Source organism: Rhincodon typus, chromosome 6 (genome assembly GCF_021869965.1).
Source record: "Rhincodon typus isolate 14 chromosome 6, sRhiTyp1.1, whole genome shotgun sequence".
Classification (NCBI taxonomy): Eukaryota; Metazoa; Chordata; class Chondrichthyes; order Orectolobiformes; family Rhincodontidae; genus Rhincodon; species Rhincodon typus.
In genome coordinates, this window is record NC_063337.1 from 33,397,503 (window position 1) to 33,419,278 (window position 21,776).

At 39.9% G+C, this 21,776-nt stretch overlaps 2 protein-coding genes across 5 annotated transcripts in view; one reads left to right on the forward strand and one right to left on the reverse strand.

Moving 5' to 3' along the window:
• Window positions 1–9,704, reverse strand: part of si:ch211-140b10.6 (protein POLR1D-like) — a 33,588-nt gene extending 23,884 nt beyond the window's left edge. The window contains exon 1 of the mRNA XM_048597654.1: window positions 9,272–9,704. Coding sequence (XP_048453611.1) covers window positions 9,272–9,297 — 26 coding nt within the window. The 5' untranslated portion in view covers window positions 9,298–9,704. The remainder of the gene's footprint in view (window positions 1–9,271) is intronic.
• lnx2a (ligand of numb-protein X 2a) overlaps window positions 9,039–21,776 on the forward strand; it is a 123,375-nt gene continuing 110,637 nt past the window's right edge. For 2 of the 4 annotated variants that reach the window (XM_048597650.1, XM_048597652.1), the window contains exon 1: window positions 9,039–9,155. The gene's annotated coding sequence lies outside the window, so the exon portion shown is untranslated. Of the gene's footprint in view, window positions 9,156–9,833; window positions 9,991–21,776 lie in introns of those variants that run through there. The other 2 variants (XM_048597651.1, XM_048597653.1) reach the window with 1 other exon arrangement.

Consider the following 21,776-nt stretch of genomic DNA (forward strand, 5'->3'; position numbering starts at 1 on the left):
AGTTAATAAGCATGAGGGTTATTCCTTTTGGTCAGAAGACCAGAAAGACAAATTCTTATCTAAATGGAGAGAAACTTCAAAATGTTTCAGTGCAGAAGGATCTTGGTTTCCTTATGCGTGAATCACAGAAAAGTATGCAAGTACAGCAGGTAATACGGAAGACAAATGGAGTTCTGGCATTTATTGCTAAAGGAAGAGAGTATGAAAGAAAGTAGGGAAGTGTTGCTGTAACTGTACAAGGCATGAGTGAGACGGCACCTGGAGTACTGTGTACAGTTTTGGTCCCCTAGTTGAGGAAGGATGTAGTTGCATTGGAGGCAGTTCAGAGAAGATTCATTCGATTAATTCCAAAGTTTTGTTTTACAAGGACAGATTGAGCAGTTCTGGCCTAAACTCTCTCAGTTTAAAAACTGAGGGGAAAACTAAATGAGATATACAAGATGAGAAAGTGGATTCACAAAGTTGAGGTAGTGAGGATGTTTGCCCCACAGGAGGAATCTAGAACAAGAGGTAACAGTTTTAGGTTAAGGGGTAGCAGATTTCAAACAGTGATGAGGAGAAATTACTTCTATCAAAGGATCGATAATCTGGAATTCACTACCCGAGAATGCATTGGAGCCAGCACATTGAGCAAATTTAAGGAAGAGATAGACAGATACTTAATTAGTAATGGGTTGAAGGGTTATGGAGAACAGGTAGGGAAGTGTAGTTGAAGCCAAGATTCAGCCATGCGTGTACTGAATGCTGGGGCAGGTTGGAGGGGCTAAATTGCCTACTCCTGCACCTGATTCCTATCTTTTAATGTCACGTGATGTGAATTGAAATGGTTGAAGACTTGGCATCTGTGTGCTGGATGCTAATACTTCAGCCTTGAATTTTTCCACTGATGTGCTGTGTGTCCCCAGTGATGAATATAGCCATATTTGTGCAACCATTTCCTCCTGCTGGTTGTTTTGTTGTCTACATCATTCATGACCAGATAGAATCAAAGTCATACAGCATGGAAACAGACCCTTCGGTCCAACTCGTCGGTGCTGACCAAGTTTCCCAAAATAAACTAGTCCCACTTGCCCGCATTTGGCCCATATTCCCTCCAAACCTTTCCTAATCATGTACCCATCTAGAGGTCTTTCAAATGTTGCAACTGTACCTGCATCTTCCACTCCTTTGGCAGTTCATTCCACATGAACTACCCTTGTATAAAGAAGTTGTCCCTCAGGTCCTTTTCAAATCTTTCTCCTCTCACCTTAAAAAAAAGCCTTCTAGGGAGGCAACCTAGAGAAAAGATCTTTGATGTTCACCTTATCTATGCCCTCATGATTTTATAAACCTCTATAAGGTCAACCCTCAACCTTCTACGCTCCAGGGAAAGAAGTCCCAGCCTATCTAGCCTCTCCCTATAACTAAACCCTCCGATCCTGGCAACATCCTTGTAAATGTTTTCTGAACCTTCTCCACTTTGATAATATCTTTCGTAGAGCAGAACTGTACACAGTAATCCAAACGTGGCCTCACCAGTGTCCCGTACAACCTCAATATGTCCCAGCTCCTATACAACATTCCACCACCACCCTGTCTCTTACCATAAAACTAATTTTGTATCCAACTGACAAGCTCTCCTGACTGCAGAGACTAGATCTGTCAACTGCGTACTGTGCTCATAAATTAGTACGCCAAGTAGCCCTGAGTTGTAGCTTCACCAGGTTGACACCTCATTATTAGATATGCCTGCTACTTCACTTGGCATGCCCTCTTGCACACATCATTGAACATGGCTGGTCTCTTAACTTGTTGGCGGCAATGGCACAATTTGGTATCTGCCAGGCCACGAGATAACAGACTGTGGTTGAAAGGAGTTCTGCTGCTGCTAAAAACGCATAGTATCCCATGAATGACCAATTTTGAGTTTCAAGATCTGTTTGAAGTCTGTCCCACTTAGAATAGTGGTGGTGCCACACAATACAATGGAGTGCATCCTCAGTGCGAAGATAGCACTTGGTCACCACAATAACTGAGTGGTGGTTACTTTTGCTGACACTATCAGGTTGATTGGAGGGGATGATGCCAAGTAGATTTTTCACTCTTACTGATTCCCTCACCACCTATGCCAACCACAAAACATAGCAACAGAAGTAAGCCATTTGGCCATTGAGTCTGCTCCACAATTGAATACCATCACAGTTGATTTAATAATTCACTTTCCTGTCTTTTTCCCATTAACTTTGATCCCCTTAATTCTTAAAAATCTGAGTCATGGATATATTTAACAACCAGCCTAAATAGCTATCTGATTCACTACCCTGAGAAGAAATTCCTCCTCATTTTTGTTTTAAATGGGCAACCGTTCCTCTGAAATTATTTCCCTGATCCTAGACTCTTCCACAAGGGGAAACCATCTCACAGACTCATGGATGTTTAGAGCACAAGGGACCATTTGGTTTATTGGGCTCGTGCCAGTCAACAAAGACCTGACTACACTAGTCCCATTTGAGAGCCCTGGCCTATTAGCCACAAAACTGAATATATAAATACTTCGATGAAGCAACTGAAGATGGTTGGGTCTACATTGTTGGTTTTATCCATTAGTCTCACTGAGGCCATAGATATAGTGAAGTTTTGTGGTACGCTGTTTTTCTCCCTGCTTAACCATGCTCAGCAAATCCAAAACTTTGGCAACTGAAAAATTGTCAAATTTTTATCATCTATGATACAGTTAAATTTTTAACATTGAAGATATTTTTTTCTTTCTGCAAAGTAAAAAAATAACTTCTCAGGACCAGAGGTCATTAGTGGTACTTTTGAAACATTGGTACAATGTTTAAAAATGCAGTAAAGCCTTGCTCAAAAGTGGGTTTTTCAAGGGCTTTTACTGTGAAATTAATAGCATAAGAACGGATGTTCATTGATTCACTGCTTACTTAGTGATTGCACCTTTGAAGGACATTGCATTCCTGCGGAGGAACGCAGAATCATTAGCAACAACATTTCGCTATCTGTGTTATACATCCTGTTGCTTTCAGTTTCAGTGGCGAAACAAATGGATGGTTTTACCACTGCAAAATTCAGGCCACTGTTTTTATTGGTGATATTTCTCTATAGTTCTGAAGTTTTAATTTTTACCTTATAAAATATATTTGGGGGCTTTTGTTTAAAATCAGGACTATTGTCAGAAAGTAGGCCATGATCAATATTTTCTTGCTTTTTGCTCCTAGATGCTGTTTCATGTCTCCACAGTAGGGCTAGATATTATTTGTCCCTGCCAGCATGTTCTAGGCTTTGTGAATGCATTACAGGGCCCCAGCTGCCATTCAAGCACTAAAACCTGGAGCTTCAGTTGCTCCACCTGCAAGCACTTCCTGCACACATGGTCATCTAGACAGCCAGGAGTGTCTAGGATTTCCCACATTATACAGGATGTGCAGATCCTTGATTTGCACTTCTCAGATATAGCTTAACAGAAGAGAACATGCACTCGTTTTTATTTTACTAACACTCCAATTTAGGAATAGATGAGAAAAATCTTATTCTTGTTTAAGTCAGACAAAATAATCAGAACTCTAAGTCTATCAAATGAAGAAATTCAGTTTTGCAGTTCTTAAATATTAATTATTTATGTAAAGCTTGTAAGCTGTATTTACACCTTCAATTTAGATCAATATCTAGTCACAAGAGACAAGAGAGAAATGCCCACAAATTATGTACCTGCTTTCCTGTGATGTCACACTTCTTTTTGTGGAAGCAGCTCTACTGCTGGTGTATACATTAGGGACCTCTCAGCTTTTGCTGCTCCTTTTAACCTTAATGCGGCTACTCTAGAATTACACACAGGTCTGCGATCAGCCTATCGGCTTCTGGATCCTGATTGCGCCAGCTGCACTTGGCAATGTTGACCATCTATCTCTGGGCTCTACCTCACCCACTCCTCCTAGCATTTACCATGTCAAGCCCCCTGAGAATCTTGTGTTTCAATAAGGTCACCTGTCATTCTTCAGAATTCAAATGAGTACAGGTCCAACCTACTCAATCTCTCCTAAGAAAATCTTTCCATACTCATAACAAACCTAATCAACCTTCTGTCTCCAATGATAGTCCATCTTTCCTGAGTGAAGGGAAGCAAAACTGTTCACAGTATTAAAGGTGTGGTCTAACTAGTGCCTTGTATTGTTTTTGCAAAACTTCCCCATTTTTAACACTCCATTCCCTGGAAAATAAAGGCCAACAATTCATTTGCCTTCCCGATTACCCAATGAACTTGGATACACGCCTTTTGTAACTTATGCATGAAGACATTGAAATTCCTCTGTGCTGCAGTTTTCTGGAGTCTTTCTCCATTTAAATAATATTCAACTCCTCTATTCTTCCTGCCAAGGTGCATAAGCTCACATTTTCCCACATTATGTTCCAAAAACATGGCAAACAACATAAATTCAGGTTGCTTTTTCCTTTAGGACCCAGCCAGCTCGGTCAACAATGGTGTTACTGAGCCACTCTAGGTGAAGGTTTGCATCTCGTTTTTAAGTTTGTTGCAACCTTTTATTTTGCTACAAACTAACTTGTATCAAACACTAAAGCACTGGACAAATACTTAAATATTTTCAGTTTTAAACTTTCATTAGCCACAGATGAAAACCGGTGAATGCAATACTGGTTCCCACTGTGATCAAATTCTCCACTTCCGTAACCACTTTGTGCATTAAGATATCACGATTTCTTTATATATAAAATAAGCCAAAAGGATGTAAATGATATCATTGTTTGCCCAGTCAGACATTTTCCATTTCAGCACCTCTTTGCTTTTGGGAACAGTACAGCTAATGGTAGAATACTTGGTAAGCAAATAATTTTCTAAATCAATGTTACAGCAGTCACCCTAATGTCAAATATGTATCCCAAATTGGGAAAAAAGATAGTAAAAAGTTGAATCTACATGGGGTAAAGAAAACTTTGCATTTACAGCACATTTCATGTCCTCATGTGGTTTATACCATTTAAGTACCTCAACATTGTTTCTTCCTAGTGAAACAGGTATTGGAATGTAGGAAATGTGACAGCCCCAGAAAAAGCAATATGATAATGTTTAGAAAATCTGTATTTTTAATGGTACTGAATGAGGAACAAATATTGACCAGAACTTCCCATGAAGGACTGGCATGACAGTTTTCTTTTACATCCACTTGAAATAGTGAGCATGGCATCGATTTAATGTCTCAGTTGATAAAACCAACATTCAGATATAAATCAAAATGTCCTGTAGAGCTACTTGCTGACAAGGTAAACATAATCCTATGCTTTCCAATATAGAAAAAAAAAAGAATTGAGGTTGATTGGCTCGCCGAGCTGGTTTGTTGTTCCGCAGACATTTCATTATCCTGCTGGGTAACATCATCAGTGCAGCCTCTGATGAAGCGTCGGTGTGTTTTCCCGCCTGGTTTTTAAACTCTGGAGTCCGTTGAGCTGGATTGCCTCACTTCCGGTTTTCCTTCGTAGTGGAGTGTATATGGGGTCGAGTTCTATGTGTTTATTGATGGCTTTCTTCGTGAAGTACCACGCTTCTAGGAATTCCTGTGCCTGCCTCTGCTTAGCTTGTCCCAGGATTTTGGTGTTATCCCACCACATACACTCCACTATGAAGGAAAACGGGAAGTGAGGCAATCCAGCTCAACGGACTCCAGAGTTTAAAAACCAGGCGGGAAAACACACACTGGCGCTTCATCCGAGGCTGCACTGATGATGTTACCCAGCAGGGTAATGAAACGTCTGCGGAACAACAAACCAGCTCGGCGAGCCAATCAACCTCAACACCCACAACCCGAGCTACAAATCTACTCCAAAACGTTAGAACAAAAGAGAATAAATTCCACATTATGAATAAAAACAACACTTCTTATTCCAACAACAAAACCTCAATCAGTTCATACCATGAAAGCTAATGAAGAATTACAGAAACTGTGCTGTTTATAATAAATATAAATTAACTTTACTAAAACAGCATTAATATTTTAGATAAATGATTTTAATCTCAGGAAATTGTGAATTATGTTATCTTGTACCCAACAATGCAATTTTTCAGGGGCAGTGCAAGCCCTTTAACACCTATATAATGCTGCTTTCTGCTCTTGGACAAAGGACATTTTCTTCCTATTATTGATGCAAATTTATCTTTCTATTGTTTAGGAAATTACTTAGAAAAGTTCTCTTTACTATTAGCACTGGATGCTTCAGAGGCATTAATATTGTCTCTCATGATTTCACATTTTGAATGCATAACTATGATAACATTTCAAAAATAATGTTTTTTTCCCCTTTATATACAGTACAACTTTTCAATGCATGACCTTCAATGGTTCCTCAGAAAATATTTCAACAGTGTCTAAAGATAGAAAAAAAGTACAGTCCCTTGAGAAACTGATCCACATTGATGGTTAGGAAATAAAAATAATACAGGCTTTAAAGGGCATAGAATCAGGTAATGAAATTGCAGCACATGCTTAACATGCTTGACACAACCAAGTTTATCGAAGTTTATGATACTGGAAGAAAATGGATGAATTTGCCTTCAAAAGCCCTAAAAAGCCTGCAAAATTAAAAAAAAACAATCAATGCAGGGATGACAAATGAGAGAAATGCCATCCCCGCATGTGGGAGAGATAGAATGAGGATGGTGTGTGCACGAAGCCCAGCTTCTGGCACTGTGGCCTTAAAAGCTGTTGTGAGCCTGAGCCAGGAAGGAGGAGAGTGACATGGTGATGAAGACTAAAACGCGCAAATAAGACATGCACATTGTATTCCCTGTCTGGCATGTGCCTCAAAGCTGTGGCCTCATCATTTCCAACAGTTAAACCTGGACAATAGTGGATCATACTCTCCAAACCACTTAATTTGTTAATCTATTTCCTTATACTGATACCACATCTTTAAATGTTTTTTGCCCTAAATTTATTACTGACTTTAGTTAGGCTGTCACTAAGCGTGCATTTGCAGTAAAGTGCAAGATTGCCAGAAACCAGTTTTAATTTTTCTAATGAATTTTAAACTGAGCTGTCCACATTGCATCCTGACTGATTCAAAAGCCCTCCTACAGGCTGTTCTGCTCCACTTCACTCTGGTGTTTCTCCGCTTTGGCTACACATTAACTGTAATTAGTGTCAGAGCAACCTCATGCTGACTCTGCAATGTGAATGCAGCCTTTGTGTGGGTTAAGCACTGAACAGCAAATGGTATCTGGGTTCTAATATGATAAGACATAAGATATCAAGGCATCTAACATGGAGCAGTGAAGACAGATGTGTGGCAAGAGACTTTTATGTTTTACACTCATTAGTTTATGACAGGGAGCAGTAGCAGAGGGGTCAGTTTACTCAGGTGGCAATCCAGAGGTCTGAATGAATTACCAGGAGACAGAAATTCCCTTCTTGCAAGGGAATTTAAACTTAAATGAAACAAACTGCACTGTTGTAAAGAAAAACACCTGATGCACTAATGTTCTCTTAGGAAAGAAATCAATCTTAAACATTCAGGCTTACGTGTGAATCCAAATACACAGCAATGTAATTGACTTTTAGCAGACCTCTGAAAGTGACTAGCAAACAACTCAGTTGTACTCAAAAAAGGTAGTTTACCCCTAGCTTTTCAAGGGTAATTTGGAATGGGGAATAGCCCTTCAGATTATAGCATTGACACATGGTTACCATGCTCTTTTGATCTAATTAATCCTTGTCTTAAAATTGGAAGAGCTGCTGTGTATTGTAGTCTTTCCATTTAGATTACTAAAATGACATAAAAACTGAAGAAAAAAAATCAACACAAACACAGACGACAGTCATGTTACCACGTGAATGTATCACCTTATAGAGTTAATGGAAATGAAAAAAGTAGACCCTGAAATTCAAGAAAATCTCAAGAAAGGCCTTGAAAAGAGCTTAAACAGATGTATGCAGATAATACAGCCCAGGGTGGACAGATTGGTGCGATTTGCTGTGTTCCTTGCTGTGGTGTTGACCACCCCACAAATCTTGGGCATGTTACACCTCCAGATGTATGCTATGCCTACATAGATGTCTTCTAACCAACTTATTCAGAGGTTCAGAGACCTCGAACCTAGGTCTCCTTGCCCAGAGATAGGGACATAACTGTTGTGCCATAAGAACCCCAAAAATTAAATACTGCCAACCTCAAGTTGCCCAGCCTTGGGGGAGACCTGGGGTGGCACATTATGTAAGCAATAAAAACTGCAAATGGTCAAGCTGAAAATACATGTTAGTTGGACAATGCATCACAGATGAAATTAAGTCATTACTATGCTCTGAAGAAGGGTCACTGGACTCAAAATATTGTTTTCACTCCACAAATGCCACCAGACCTGTTGAGTCTCTCCAGCCATTTCTGTTTTTCTTTGCTTCAAATCTCCAGCATTCGCAGTTCTTTGTTTCATTTCAGTTGCAATGTTAGCAGCTACAGCGCAAGAAAGAGTTTAACTCTGAATAAATAGATACATTTCAAAAAAATGCAATTAGGATACCTGTAGTGTTATTCCACGTGCTGATTTGATTTTCAAAATTATATGAGCAGTAACTGAAGGATTGTGATAAGCATAGTGCTGTACATACACTATGTTCCAGTGGCGAGGCTAGCGACATGATAACGTCATTGATGGTAAAGTTGATTCAGAGATAGTAGAAACTGCTGATGCTGGAGAATCTGAGGTTACAAGGTGTAGAGCTGGATGAACACAGCAGGTCAAGCAGCATCAGAGGAGCAAGAAAGCTGACGTTTCGGGTCTGGACCCTTCTTCAGAAAATGAAACATCAGCTTTCTTGCTTATCTGATGCTGCTTGGCCTACTGTGCTCATCCAGCTCTACACCTTGTTATCATGGATGGTAACGTGCCAGGTTTCTGAACTCTAGCATATTCTCCTGCATGTTTTAGTCGGAGGGCAGCCTGAATTTTATGTAGGCACTGGTTGACCCATACCCCTTGTTGAGGTTGTGGGCGGGAGGGGAATGGCCGTGACATGTCCCAGATTTGCGGGGCGGAACACGTCACACCAACTGGCCACACTGGGCTGGTATGTTTTATACAGATATACACATTCTGTACACAGACTTGGGAATAAGCTACGCCCGAGGAGGCCTGTAACAAACGCAATATCGAACAGGTAACCAGAAAAGTTTGAATCGGGTTTGTTTAAAGTCGGTTGCCAGGACAGCGCCAGTAGGCCCGTGATCATGACATTAACATAGTCTCTGGCTGAAGTCGTTAGATATTGTTTACCTCTCGAGTTCGCCATCTTTCTCCATGACAACTTCTCGCGCGCCTCTAACACCGCTCTGAAGCTCGCGACTTCTTCGGTTTCTTTTCAAAGCCGCGTCTCGGTGCACGAGCACCGCCCGGTCTCGTAGCGAGCCGCCGCGAAAGCCCAGCTTTTCCCCGCCCCTCCACTGTCCGCAGCAGGATGGCCTATCTCAGCCGCCTGATCATATGTGCTCCGAAAGAAACAGCTGACTGAAACATGATCGTTGTGGATAATGACGGGAAATAACATTCACTTCCTCCAGGAAATTATTTTTCTCTCTGCATTTCTGTCTCCCCCTCCTAAATACACACCACCTTCGGCTCTCCCCATTCGTGCAGGCAACGTTAAGAGACAGAAAGGTTTCCTCAGGTCGACTTCACACTAACTTGCTGGAATTTTGGAGGGGGGCGGGCGCACATCGTCATGCGCTTTGATTGGTTTGTCTTCAACGCCTGCCTTCGCCGGTGGGCGGATCTGTGTGGCGTCTCGAATTGTAATTGGATGTCTGTCCTGTCAATGTGGCTCCCCGACTAAGCAAGTTTATTTGACTGGTAATTTTCTGTGCAAATCTTGAACACTGAAACCAAGTTCTCGACGTGAATGCTCACCAGTCGCCTTGAAACGTTCAGTTACTTGCGCGATTTCTTGGAATAGTATGGCACTGTATGGTTAGTGGGTGCGATCTGCACCACGAACGGTAAAGTAAACGTAAAGGAAAACCCATTTGATATTTATTCCGCAGTTATTGGTATCTTGACAACGAAGAATCTTGGAGGGAGTGTGTGAGAGAGAAAGGCAGGCGCCTCCTACCCCTCCCAACTCAGTCTTTTTAACATGAAATCTTCCTACTCCGTTGATTTAATTTTTTTTCCCATACCGCTTCGCTTGTACAAATCAGAGTCTGTAGGAGAGCGTTGTTGATGTGACAGTTATCTGGGAAGCTGCTGGATTGAGATGTGAAGAGAGCCGCTTCTTGCATTGGTTGCTGAGGCTGCTTTGATATTTGACTTCGTGCATTTTACACGTCTCGCCATGCTTTCAGGAGTGTTTGTTATTGCGCTCAGAAGGGATACATATATATGTGCTTGTTTATGGACAACATAAAACCTGCCACTCTGAGCACTAACAAACAGATGTTTAATTGATTCTGTCCACCACCTGCCCGATTTCCAGTATCCGCAGTAATTTGTTTTTGTAAAGGTGAATAATACGTTGATATTTAACAATGAAATTTCATTTCACCGCTGTGATATTGATGTACGTCTCGTTAATCTATTAATTTGTTCAGTCGTTCAGGTCGTCTTGTTGTCCATGCATCAAGTATAGACTCAAGTTTCTATTTAACCTTGCAAATATTTGAAGTAGAAGCGGTCAGTTGAGAAAACGTTCTTGCGTTGGAAAAATGTAAAGTTCACTTGTTTTGTGATTTACATGTATTTTAATGATATCTCAACAGCAGTCATTTTAAATTGATGGAATAGCCCAAGATAAGCAGATTTTTAATTGAAGCAGTTTTAACGATATGTTTTTTTACGTCTTTCGAACTGAACAATTTTATTATTGATTTTTAAATACTGCCATATCGGGTTATATTTTTGAATAAAAGCAAGGTCATTTTTATTGAATCAATACAATCATTTAATAATTCTGGATTGAGTTTTGTTTGTGTATTTTTAGCAAAGAAAAATATCTGATTGCCAAATCAGTTTTGAATGATTTGAATTTGTTTATTTTAATTTGAAATGTTAACACCTTTGCACACCAAGAATTTTATTTAAGGGGTACTTGTGAGGATGTTAATTTATATATACGTTTTTGTACTTAGAATTGCTTTGTTCAGCAGTAACAAAATTGATCAGTGAAACTCCATGTTAGTCTGTACTGTGATGTACATACAGCTACTAGAAATCCTTGCAATTTTCGTAAATAAGAAACAAGAAATATATATCATTGTTGGATAGGTGGGATCAGATTTGTCTGGAACAAGGAATTTTGCAGTGTCCCCCATTAGCTTGATTTGCAATTGCAAGTTTAGTTTTTTGCCGTCAAATTACTGGAAGTGCCAGCTGATAATAGTCCAGTGAGGTCAAAAAGATAGTGGTACCTTGCTGAACACTGGGACAATTTATGTACCTCTTTAATTTATGAAAGTAAATGACTGAAATAAATACTGATTTGATGTCATCTGGTTTCTGTAAGTTAGAAAATAATAGCCCAGATCTTCTGGTCTCCACTTACTTACAGACTGGGCTTTCTCCAGAAGATATGTTATTGAATTCTTTAGAAGTCCCAGTGCAAGGACGCCACCGGACTTGATGAATCTGAACTTTTGGTCAGCAATGCCTTGTTCCTGGGGCCCTCCGAAAATCTTTCCAACTCTCAGTTATAGTAGGAGACTTTGCATCATATACACCTATTTCCTGAACAGTTACCCAGGAAATGTTGGAACAGGAGAAAATCTGGTCTAACTCCTGGGTAACTATCCAACTGTCTCTCCAACCTCACCTCCCAGCCACTTACACTGATTTCCCCCCAGTTACCCCTGCAACTGTACAAGCTTTCCTCCTGACACTCCAACTACCCTGCCTAATCCTCCAAATCACCCTGACTCATGCCCAGCTGACCCAATCTATTTGTTGCCAACCTGACTACCTTCATACCATCTTGCCCACTGTTCCAAGCTATCCACTGCACTCATGTGCTACCCTAACCATCCCTACAATTCTATTCCCTCAACCATTTATCTCACCTACCATACATCCACACTAAACCTATCCCCTTAACCACTTGACTGACCACCCTTACTCTACACTTTTACCCCACCCACACTCACCCTCTTTCACACTTACCTTTCTTTCTGTGCTCTTCAGAGAAAGGTTGGAAAAGTTAGCCGATCAGAACACAGCAACTATGCATGTCTTATCTTGACAATCCAGTGCTACATTAAAGCAGTTCCATTTCAGATACATTCCAAATTTCTGTAGAATCTTGAAACAGAAGCAGGGCCAGAAATGTGGAGCTCTGGCAAGTTGGAGAAAATTATGAGTGGAGTGACAATATAACAGCAATTGCCAATCCTCAAAAGACTCAGGCCAATTACACTTTAGATTCAAGAATGCTTGAACTTTATTGCATTTTTTCTTCTTTCAGCTCTCCATGTGGTTGTAGACTGACAGACTGATACATTGTTACTCAGCACATGACTGTAATATGACAGTGAATGCAGTGCCCTTAGATATATATTCATATAACAAGTTCTTTATGAATAATCAAAATGCATATCCTCCCTCTTCCTCGAAAGTCTCTAAACAACTATAACAATCCCAACAATTAACACTTTTTCTATTAACTACAGTAGTTTGATAATTAACTTTTATAAATAAATTGAACATACAAGAATATTTTATTGCTTAGTTTATGCTCTCAGAAAAGAATTATTTGTGACTTTATTATGGCTTTGGTGATGGAATGCTGTGTGTCCATCTTGTGGTTTCGCATTCATTGCTTTCAGTAATGAATGGCCATGCATTATTGTTTTTGTTACACCTGTTGTGTAGCAATTGTGCTCGAGTTACTGATGTTGTGTCAGTTGCTGGTGACATTGTTGATGAAGTACGACTTGTTGGTGATGCAATTGATGCTTTCGTGCTGGTTCATGATGTTGCTGGCGTTGTTGATGAAGTTTTCTGCATTTCCAGCTCAGGATTCTGGAGTTTCATGTTGGGATTCTATATATGTACAGTTTTCCCTTGCAATTACTTAGGCATGGATGTAACATTTTTGTTGAAATAATGGCCTCCTCCTACCTGTGATTAAGTGAGTTGACCAAGTGACCAGGAAGAAGTCCTGTACTTTCTTTCATTCAATTACTCCAGAAGTAATTTTATGAAAACCTCGCGAGTTATAGATCAGTGTGATAATAAGGTAACGTTGGTGTCTTCCTTTGTTTCTTGAGGGTTCCAGTAACCATCTGGACATGCTTATTGGTAAACTTTTGTCCTCTTTGGAAATGTGGTACTGATGTTGAAGTTTGTGTAATACTGTTGGTAGTTTTTAAATGTCCTGTTTGTCACATCCTCGATAATAGACTCCCATTATTTTTCCAACAACTAATGTTAGGCTAACAGGCCTGTAATTCCAGTTTTCTGCCTTCCTCCTTTTCAAAATATTGGGGTTACATTTGCCATCCTCCAATTATCTGGGACTGTATCAGAATCTATAAATTTTTAGCAGATAACAACCAACAAATCTGCTATTTCAATGGCCAACTCCTTTAGTACCCTGGGATGTAGATTATCAGGCCCTGAGGAGTTTTCAACTAGCAGTCCCATTAATTCTTCTTGAAGTTTTTTCCTTCATACTCATTTTCATCAATTCTTCTTTCCCTGGCACTTCTGGGAAGTTTTTTTTTGTTGTCTTGTATGAAGACAGAACACAAGTTGTGGCTTAATTGCTCTATCATTTCTTCTACTCCATGATCAAATCTCCCATTTCAGATTGTGAGTTGCCTACATTTTGTCTTCACTAATCTTTTTCATTTTCCACACTTACAGAAGCTTTTACAATCCACTTTTATGTTCCTTACTCTCATGCTCTATTTATCCCCTCTTAATCAAACTTTTAGTCCTCCTTTGATGAATTCTAAACTGGTCCCAGTCCTTGGGCTTGCTACTTTTTATCAGGAACTTCATATGACTCCATTTGGATATAATACTACCCTTAATTTCATTTGTTAAGCGTGGTTGGGCCACTTTGCCTGTTGCATTCTTTTGCCCAGAAGGAATGTATAACTGGTACAATGCATGCATTCATTCCTTAAATATTAGCCACAGCCTGTCCACTGCCATGCCTTTTAATTCAGTTACCCAGTCTATCACAGCCAATTTGCTCTGCATATCTTTGTAGCTGAGAACTATAATTTTGGATTGGATTACTTCACTTGCTATTTCCACTGAAGAATTCTATCACGTTATGTCACATTTTCTCCTAACCTCTCACAATAAGATTATTAATTAACTCCTTCCCATTACACAAAATTAAATTTCAGATAGCCTGCTCCTAAGTTGCTTCCTGAACAGTCTGGTCTAAAAATTCATCTTGTAAACAATCAAGGAATTCATTTGCCACATTTCTATTGGAAATGTGATTTGTCTATATGTAGATTAAAATTACCCATGATTACACAAACACTCTTGTTGCATGCATGTCTAATTTTCTATTTAATATCATCCCCTACTTCATCAGTACTATTTGGAAGACTAGACAATTCCCAATAATGTTTTCTGTCCCTTGTTCCTTTGTAGCTCCATCCAGACTGATTTCACATCTAGGTTTCCTGAGCCAATATCCTTTCATTGATTTCATCTCACTAATAATGATCAATACTGTTTGGAAGACTCTAGACAATTCCCAATAATGTTTTCTGTCCCTTGTTCCTTTGTAGCTCCATCCAGACTGATTTCACATCTAGGTTTCCTGAGCCAATATCCTTTCATTGATTTCATCTCACTAACAATGCCACCCACCTCTTTTTCCTTTTTTTTTTCTTTTGATTTTAAAAATTCAGTTCCCATCTTGGACATCCCACAGCCATGATTCTGTACTTTCAATCATATCTGTTAATTCATCTGCCTTATTGCAAATGCACCATGCATTCTGATATAGTACCTTTGAACTTGTCTTTCTAACATTTTTGTACACTTTAGATTGTACTCCAGCCCTATTAGCTGTTAGTCTTTGTTTCCTCTGATTTCCGCTCCTATTTTTCTATATTTCAAAACCATCTTTTTCTCCCTCACTTTTTCTCACTCAGGTCCTGTCCTCCGCCCCTCTCGTTTAACCTCATTGTGCTAACAAACACCCCTGCAAGTGTATTGGTCCCAGTTCTGTTGGCTGGCAACCATTCAGTTTGTACAGACCTTGTGAAATTTCTGGTGAAACACATCCTGGCTCACTTTAAGGCTAATAGGTGAATGTAAGTATTTTTACTGATCAAAGGGAGTATTGAATATTGTCAACAATGAAGATTCCTCATCAATCTTCACATTCCAGTCACTATTTCCAGCAGCAAATTTGTTAAAAACCTTTTCCCCTTCCAGTGGTGGTATGATCTCTTATAGTGTTGGTAAAGGGAATGATTACTCTCTTTTTTTTGGCTGTTTACAATCCTTATGAAACAGGCAAATTCTCAGCAATCCATTTGGTTTCTCTCTCTTCATTATGGAATTTAGCCAAATTGTAGGGTCTCCAAATGTCTCATCAGTGCTGTGTTGGCCCATAAACTTTTGTAGAGAATCTGTATTTTATATTATGGTGATGGTAAACTAGGTTTCTCTAGGATATGGTTTCTGGTAAACAGCCACTGGCATTAGTTACATAGAAATATAGAAGTAGGAGCACTCGTAAGCCATTTGTCCCTTCAAACCTACTCCACCATGCAATGTGATTGGGGCTGATCATCCAGTTCAGTAACCAGTTCCCGCTTTCTCTCTATACACTTTGATCCCTTTAGCCCTAAGAATTATGTCTAATTCCTTGAAAAAAACTCAATGTTTTAGCTTCAACTGCTTTCTTGGCAGAGAATTTCACAGGCTCATCTTATACCAGACCATATCCTTAGACTGATTCTTGGTTCTAGACTCCTTATTTATCTAGAATATCCTTCCTGTGATTACCCTGTGTAGGCACGTTAGAATTTTATAGGTTTCTATATGTTTCCCTCATTCTTCTAATCTTCAGTGAATATATCCTAACCGATCCAGTCTGTCTTCATACATCCATCCTGTCATCCCCAAAATCAGTCTGATAAACTTTTGTTGCACTCCCTCTATACCACAACATCCTTGCTCAGATGAGGAGACAAAACTACACACAATATTCCAGGTGTGGTCTCACCATGCCCTGTACAATTACAGCAAGACAATTCTGCTCTTGTACTCAAATCCTCTCATTATGAAGAACAACATACCATTTGCCTTCACAGGCTGTTGCACCTGAATGCTTACTTTCAGTAACTGGTATGCAAGGACACCGAGGTCTCTTGCTGCTCCGCCTTTGCCAATTTATCACCTTTCCAATAATAATGTGCCTTCTTTTATACTACCAAAGTGGATAACCTGACATTTATTCACATTATATTTCTTCTGCCGTGCATTTGCCCACTCACTGAATTTGTCCAATTTACGCTGAAGCATCTCTGTATCCTCCTCACAGTTCACCCTTCCACCCAGCTTTGTGTCATCTGCAACTTTGGAGATTTTACAGTTAGTTCCCTCATCTAATCATTAATATATATTGTGAACAGCTGGGGTCCAAGCACTGATCCCTGCAATTTTTAAAAATTTGTTTGTGGGATTTGAGTGTCGCTGGCTGGCCAGCATTTCTTGCCCATTCCTAGTTACCCTTGAGAAGGTGGTGGTGAGCTGCTTTTTTGAACCACTGCAATCATCCTGCTGTGGGTTGACCCACAATGCTATTAGGGAAGGAATTCCAGGAGTTTGACCCAGCGACAGTGAAGGAACGGCAATATATTTCCAAGTCAGGATGGTGAGTGACTTGGAGAGGAATTTGGAGGTGATGGAGTTCCCATATATCTGCTGCCCTTGTCCTTCTAGATGGAAGTGGTCATGGATTTGGAAGGTGCTGTCTGAGGATCTTTGGTGAATTTCTGCAGATAGTACACACTGCTGCTACTGAGCGTTGGTGGTGGAGGAAGTGAATGCTTGTAGATGTAGTGCCAATCAAGCCATCTGCTTTGTCCTGGATGGTGTCAAGCTTCTTGAGTGTTGTTGGGGCTGCACTCATCCAGGCAAGTGGGGAGTCTTCCGTCACACTCCTGACTTGTGCCTTATAGATGGTGGACAGGCTTTGGGGAGTCAGGAGGTGAGTAACTCGCCGCAGTATTCCCAGCTTCTGGCCTGCTCTTGTAGCCACTCTGTTAATGTGGTGAGTCCAGTTGAGTTTCTGGTCAATGGTAACCCCCAGGATGTTGATAGTGGGAGATTCAGTGATGGTAACACCATTGAATGTCAAGGGGCGGTGGTTAGATTGTCTCTTATTGGTGATGGTCATAGCCTGGCATTTGTGTGGTGCTAATGTCACTTGCCACTTGTCAGCCCAAGCCTGGATATTGTCCAGATCTTGTTGTATTTGAACATGGGACTGCTTCAGTATCTGAGGAGTCACGAATAGTGCTGAACATCGTGCAATCATCAGCGAACATCCCCAATTCTGACCTTATGATGGAGGGTAGGTCATTGATGAAGCAGCTGAAGATAGTTGGGCCTAGGACATTACCCTGAGGAACTTCTGCAGAGATGTCCTGGAGCTGAGATGATTGACCTCCCACAACCACGACCATCTTCCTATGTGTCAGGTATGACTCCAACCACCGGAGAGTTTGCCCCTGATACCCATTGATTCCAGTTTTGCCAGGGCTCCTTGATGCCACACTCGGTTGAATGCAGCCTCGATATCAAGGGCTGTCACTCTCACCTCACCTCTGGAATTGAGCTCTTTTGTCCATGTTTGAACAAAGGCTGTAATGAGATCAGGAGCTGAGTGGCCCTGGCGGAACCCAAACTGGGCGTTACTGAGCCGGTTATTGCTGAGCAGGTGCTGCTTGATAGCACTGTTGATGACACCTTCCATCACTTTACTGATGATCGAGAGGAGACTGATGGGGCGGTAATTACCCTACTAGTCACTGCCTGCCTATTGGAAAAAGTCCCGTTTATTGCTCCTTTTGGTTTTCTGTCTGCCAACCAGTTGTCTATCCATGTCAGTACACATTCCCAATCCTATTCACTTTAATTTTACATGTTAATCTCTTCTATTGAAAACCTTCTGAAAGTCCAAGTCAACCACATCCACTGGCATCCCCTTATCAACTCTACTAATTATATCCTCAGAAAAATTCCAGTAGATTTGTCAGGCATGATCTCCCTTTTGTAAATCCATGCTGACTCTCGCTGATCCTGTCACTGTTTTCCAAGTGCTTTGCTATTAAATCTTTTATAATGGACTGTTATCAATTCCCTATTACCAATATCAGGCTAAACAGTCTAAAACCTACATTATATAATTCCCTGTTTTCTCTCTAACTTTTTTTAAATGGTGGGATTACATTAGCAACCCTCCAATCCATAGGAACTGTTCCAGAATTGAACAGAGAGAGATTCCTTGACAAAAATTTAAGACTGTTTAATTAGAGCTTAATGTTACAACCATACAACCTTGAAAATCGCTCATGTTGCAGGCAAAGATAATATAATAGCTGATGCCTCATCAAGAACAAAAATGGAAGAAAATAAAATCTGTGATCAAAATGAACTTGTGTAAAAAATGCTGTACTAAAAACCTCTGTATATTAAATGTAAACAGATTATTACTGTCAATGTAAAATAGGAATATCAAGAATTTAAATTTTGATAGAAGTTGAAAATCCCTCTTAAGGATACCTTTTTTTGGGATGGAAAAAGTATATGTTCTTGTCAATTAAGAAATAGGATTCTATACTAGAGGAAAAAAATGATTTTAGTTAATCATTTCTGTGCAAATTTTTTTGTTAAAAGCTCAGCAAGTCATGTTCGAACATAGACTTTCAAAGATTTCCAAGAAAGCATTTGATTAAGCAAAGAAACTTGACCAGATACCTGGGAGGTCAATTGTTGAATGTTTAAAAAATAGAACTACAAAATGACTACAGAAAGAGAAATGGTCCATGGCCAGAATCGGGCTTCAATTTAGATAAACAGTTTCATGTCAGCAGAAAGACAGTTTGTGAAGTGATCAGGTTGGAAAGATGTACTTAGTTATTTCAGCAGTTCAAGGAAAAGACCCTCTTAAGATTCAGCAGAAAGAGTTGTGAGTTAGTTTGTGTTCTTGTGTCCCTGGAATACAAGATTAATAGAGAGAATCATATTGGTAAATGTACAGAAAGTCACTGAAAGGAAATGCTTGCAACCTCAGTTTAGTAAGAAATTAAAGAGTTAACATAAAAGTGACATTTCACTGGGATTGAATGACTCTAAATGATATTGCTGGGAAAGGACTTGTACCTTTTCAGCTGTTTACGTCAAGATCTTTCTAAATTGTCTTTTTTTTTGAGTATGTTATGAACTTGGGTTTCTTCTTAAAATAACATTCGGAACCTTATGTGAGTACAGTCAGTGACTCAGTGCCACATTCTTGAAACTGTACAAATAAAACTTAAAATATACCAAACCAAATTCTGAGATCTGACTTGTCTAGTCATCATTGTGGATTGTAACCAAGTGTGGGTTCTTGCTCGGATAGAAATTTGTTGAACTTGAAAGATCTGTGAATCTTAGTTTGAAATGGGAGACCTATTGCAGTAATAGGAACACCTAAGCAAGCCTTAGTAAGGGATGCATCACAAAGAAAGTGGATATTAAAACTGTAGTAGTACAGGTGGAGCAAGTTCTACTCAAACCTACTAGGAAGGGAGTTGGACAGTCAAGAATCTTTTTTCCATGATTATTAACAAGGAAACATCTTGCTACTGTAAGTTTTGAATATTTTATCTCAAAAGAAGGGGTATTTTCTTATTTTTCTTCTCAGGAGGTAATGCAATAAAAGTATTGGGATACAATGGACCAAGTCAGTTGTTGATGCTGGCTGATGATACAGTTTTTCTTTCAGTGGGACTAATGAAGGAATAAATATTAAATGGAGTTATAAATGGAGGTTACAAATCAGCACCTTTAAATAGAGTTGGTTTAAATAACAACTTAATAAATGTAGAAGTCGCAGTCAAAGTAGTGCAACAAATCTTGATAGAAATAATTGATTTTATCTTGTGGAGTTACCTGGCTGTTTTAAAAATATTGGCCTCATTGATGGTGTTGGAAATCGAGCAGACCTAAAATAATCTGAGATGCTACAGAAGAAACATCCTGGGTTGTTTCCTGGCTATGTTGTCCTGACTAGTTCTTACACTGTACAGTTAGACAGGAAGAGGAGGAATCATGAAAAAGAAAGATGACGTAGAAGTTCGGTTATTTGACACTACCTTTCAAAACTTAAAAAGAATGAAGTTGACACGTTTTACCCAACTTCTTTAACAGAAATGCAACAGATGGATCCTGAATTGTGAAAGTTAAATCAAACAGCCTTCTCAGAAATTGAATTAGTATCTAAACCTTAAAAGCCTGCTGATGAGGAATCGGCAGTAGTCCTTTAGTTGGTAGTTCCATCTGAGTATCACAATGAAATTTTACAAGCAGCTCACAAATTTCCATAGCAGGCCACATAGGTATGAGGAAAATATAGGTAAAATACTAAAACAATTTTATTGGCCAGTGTAGTGATTCAAACTATGGTCAGGTGGATCCATTGACAATGAGATCCTTGATTGGGGTTTTTAACCTGGACCAACCAGGGAGCCCTGGCTGACAGATATAAACAGGAGATTCAGAGAGCCTCCTCGTTCTAGGGACTGGTTCTGAGCTGGCTGGTCAGAGCCCATGTGCTGTGCACATGTAAATAAAGGGTGACTTTGTGATGGAATACTGGCCTCTATGCAGTTATTTCAGTGGCAACAGGAGAAAACAGTATGCTCCTGAAGAAAATTAGCTTGCAACAGTCATCTTTGAGTCAGGGTAAGCATTTCTGACATCACGCCTTTATTTGGGAAGTTTGACTCATTCAATCCTGTCATTGAAGACTGGGCCCAGTATCTAGAAAGAAGGTGTTTTTTTTTCTGGGCACATGGACATTGGGGCAGATGAAAAGCAATGAGTAATCCTTCTGACTACTTGTGGGCCTGCAGCATGTTTGGTTTTTAGGAGCCTAACTTTCCCTGAGGCACTAGATACTAAAAACTTTCAAGAGTTAACAGATTTAATTAAGGAATATTACAACCCCAAACCTCCTCTAATACAGAGACACTATCAGTTCTTTTACGGCTGTTTGAGAACCAGAGGATTTTTGGTGAGGTTGAAATGACTGGCAGAAGTATGTGATTTTGGGTTAACCCTGTATGAGATGCTGAGAGACTGTTTGGTATATGGGATTAATGATGTAACCATGCGAAAACACCGACTTCAAACACGCATTACAACTGGCTTTGTCATTAGAAATTGCAGCAATTGGAGCATGTACGTTATAGGGCATCTCAGTGAAAATGGACACCCTCACCCACCCAACTGAGCTTTTGGAACACCACTTGACTGTAGGCAATCTCAGAGCTTCACGCAGGGCATATCCTGAACAGAGGGACCCTGGGTCAGCCCACAGCAAAACTTCCAAACAAAGCCGAGCCTTGCCAAATGGCTAAAATGTTCTTCAGGATCTGGGCCAGCAGGTCATTGTAGTTGCTGCTGGTGTGCGGACTTGAAACAGCAAAGGAGTCCTATGAGGCCTGACTTGAGTAAGAGAACTCATAGGTTGGTATCCAGGAGAGTGCACACCCTGGAAAGTCCACCTACATGTGTTTGGGAACAGTTAAATTGCTTAGCAATA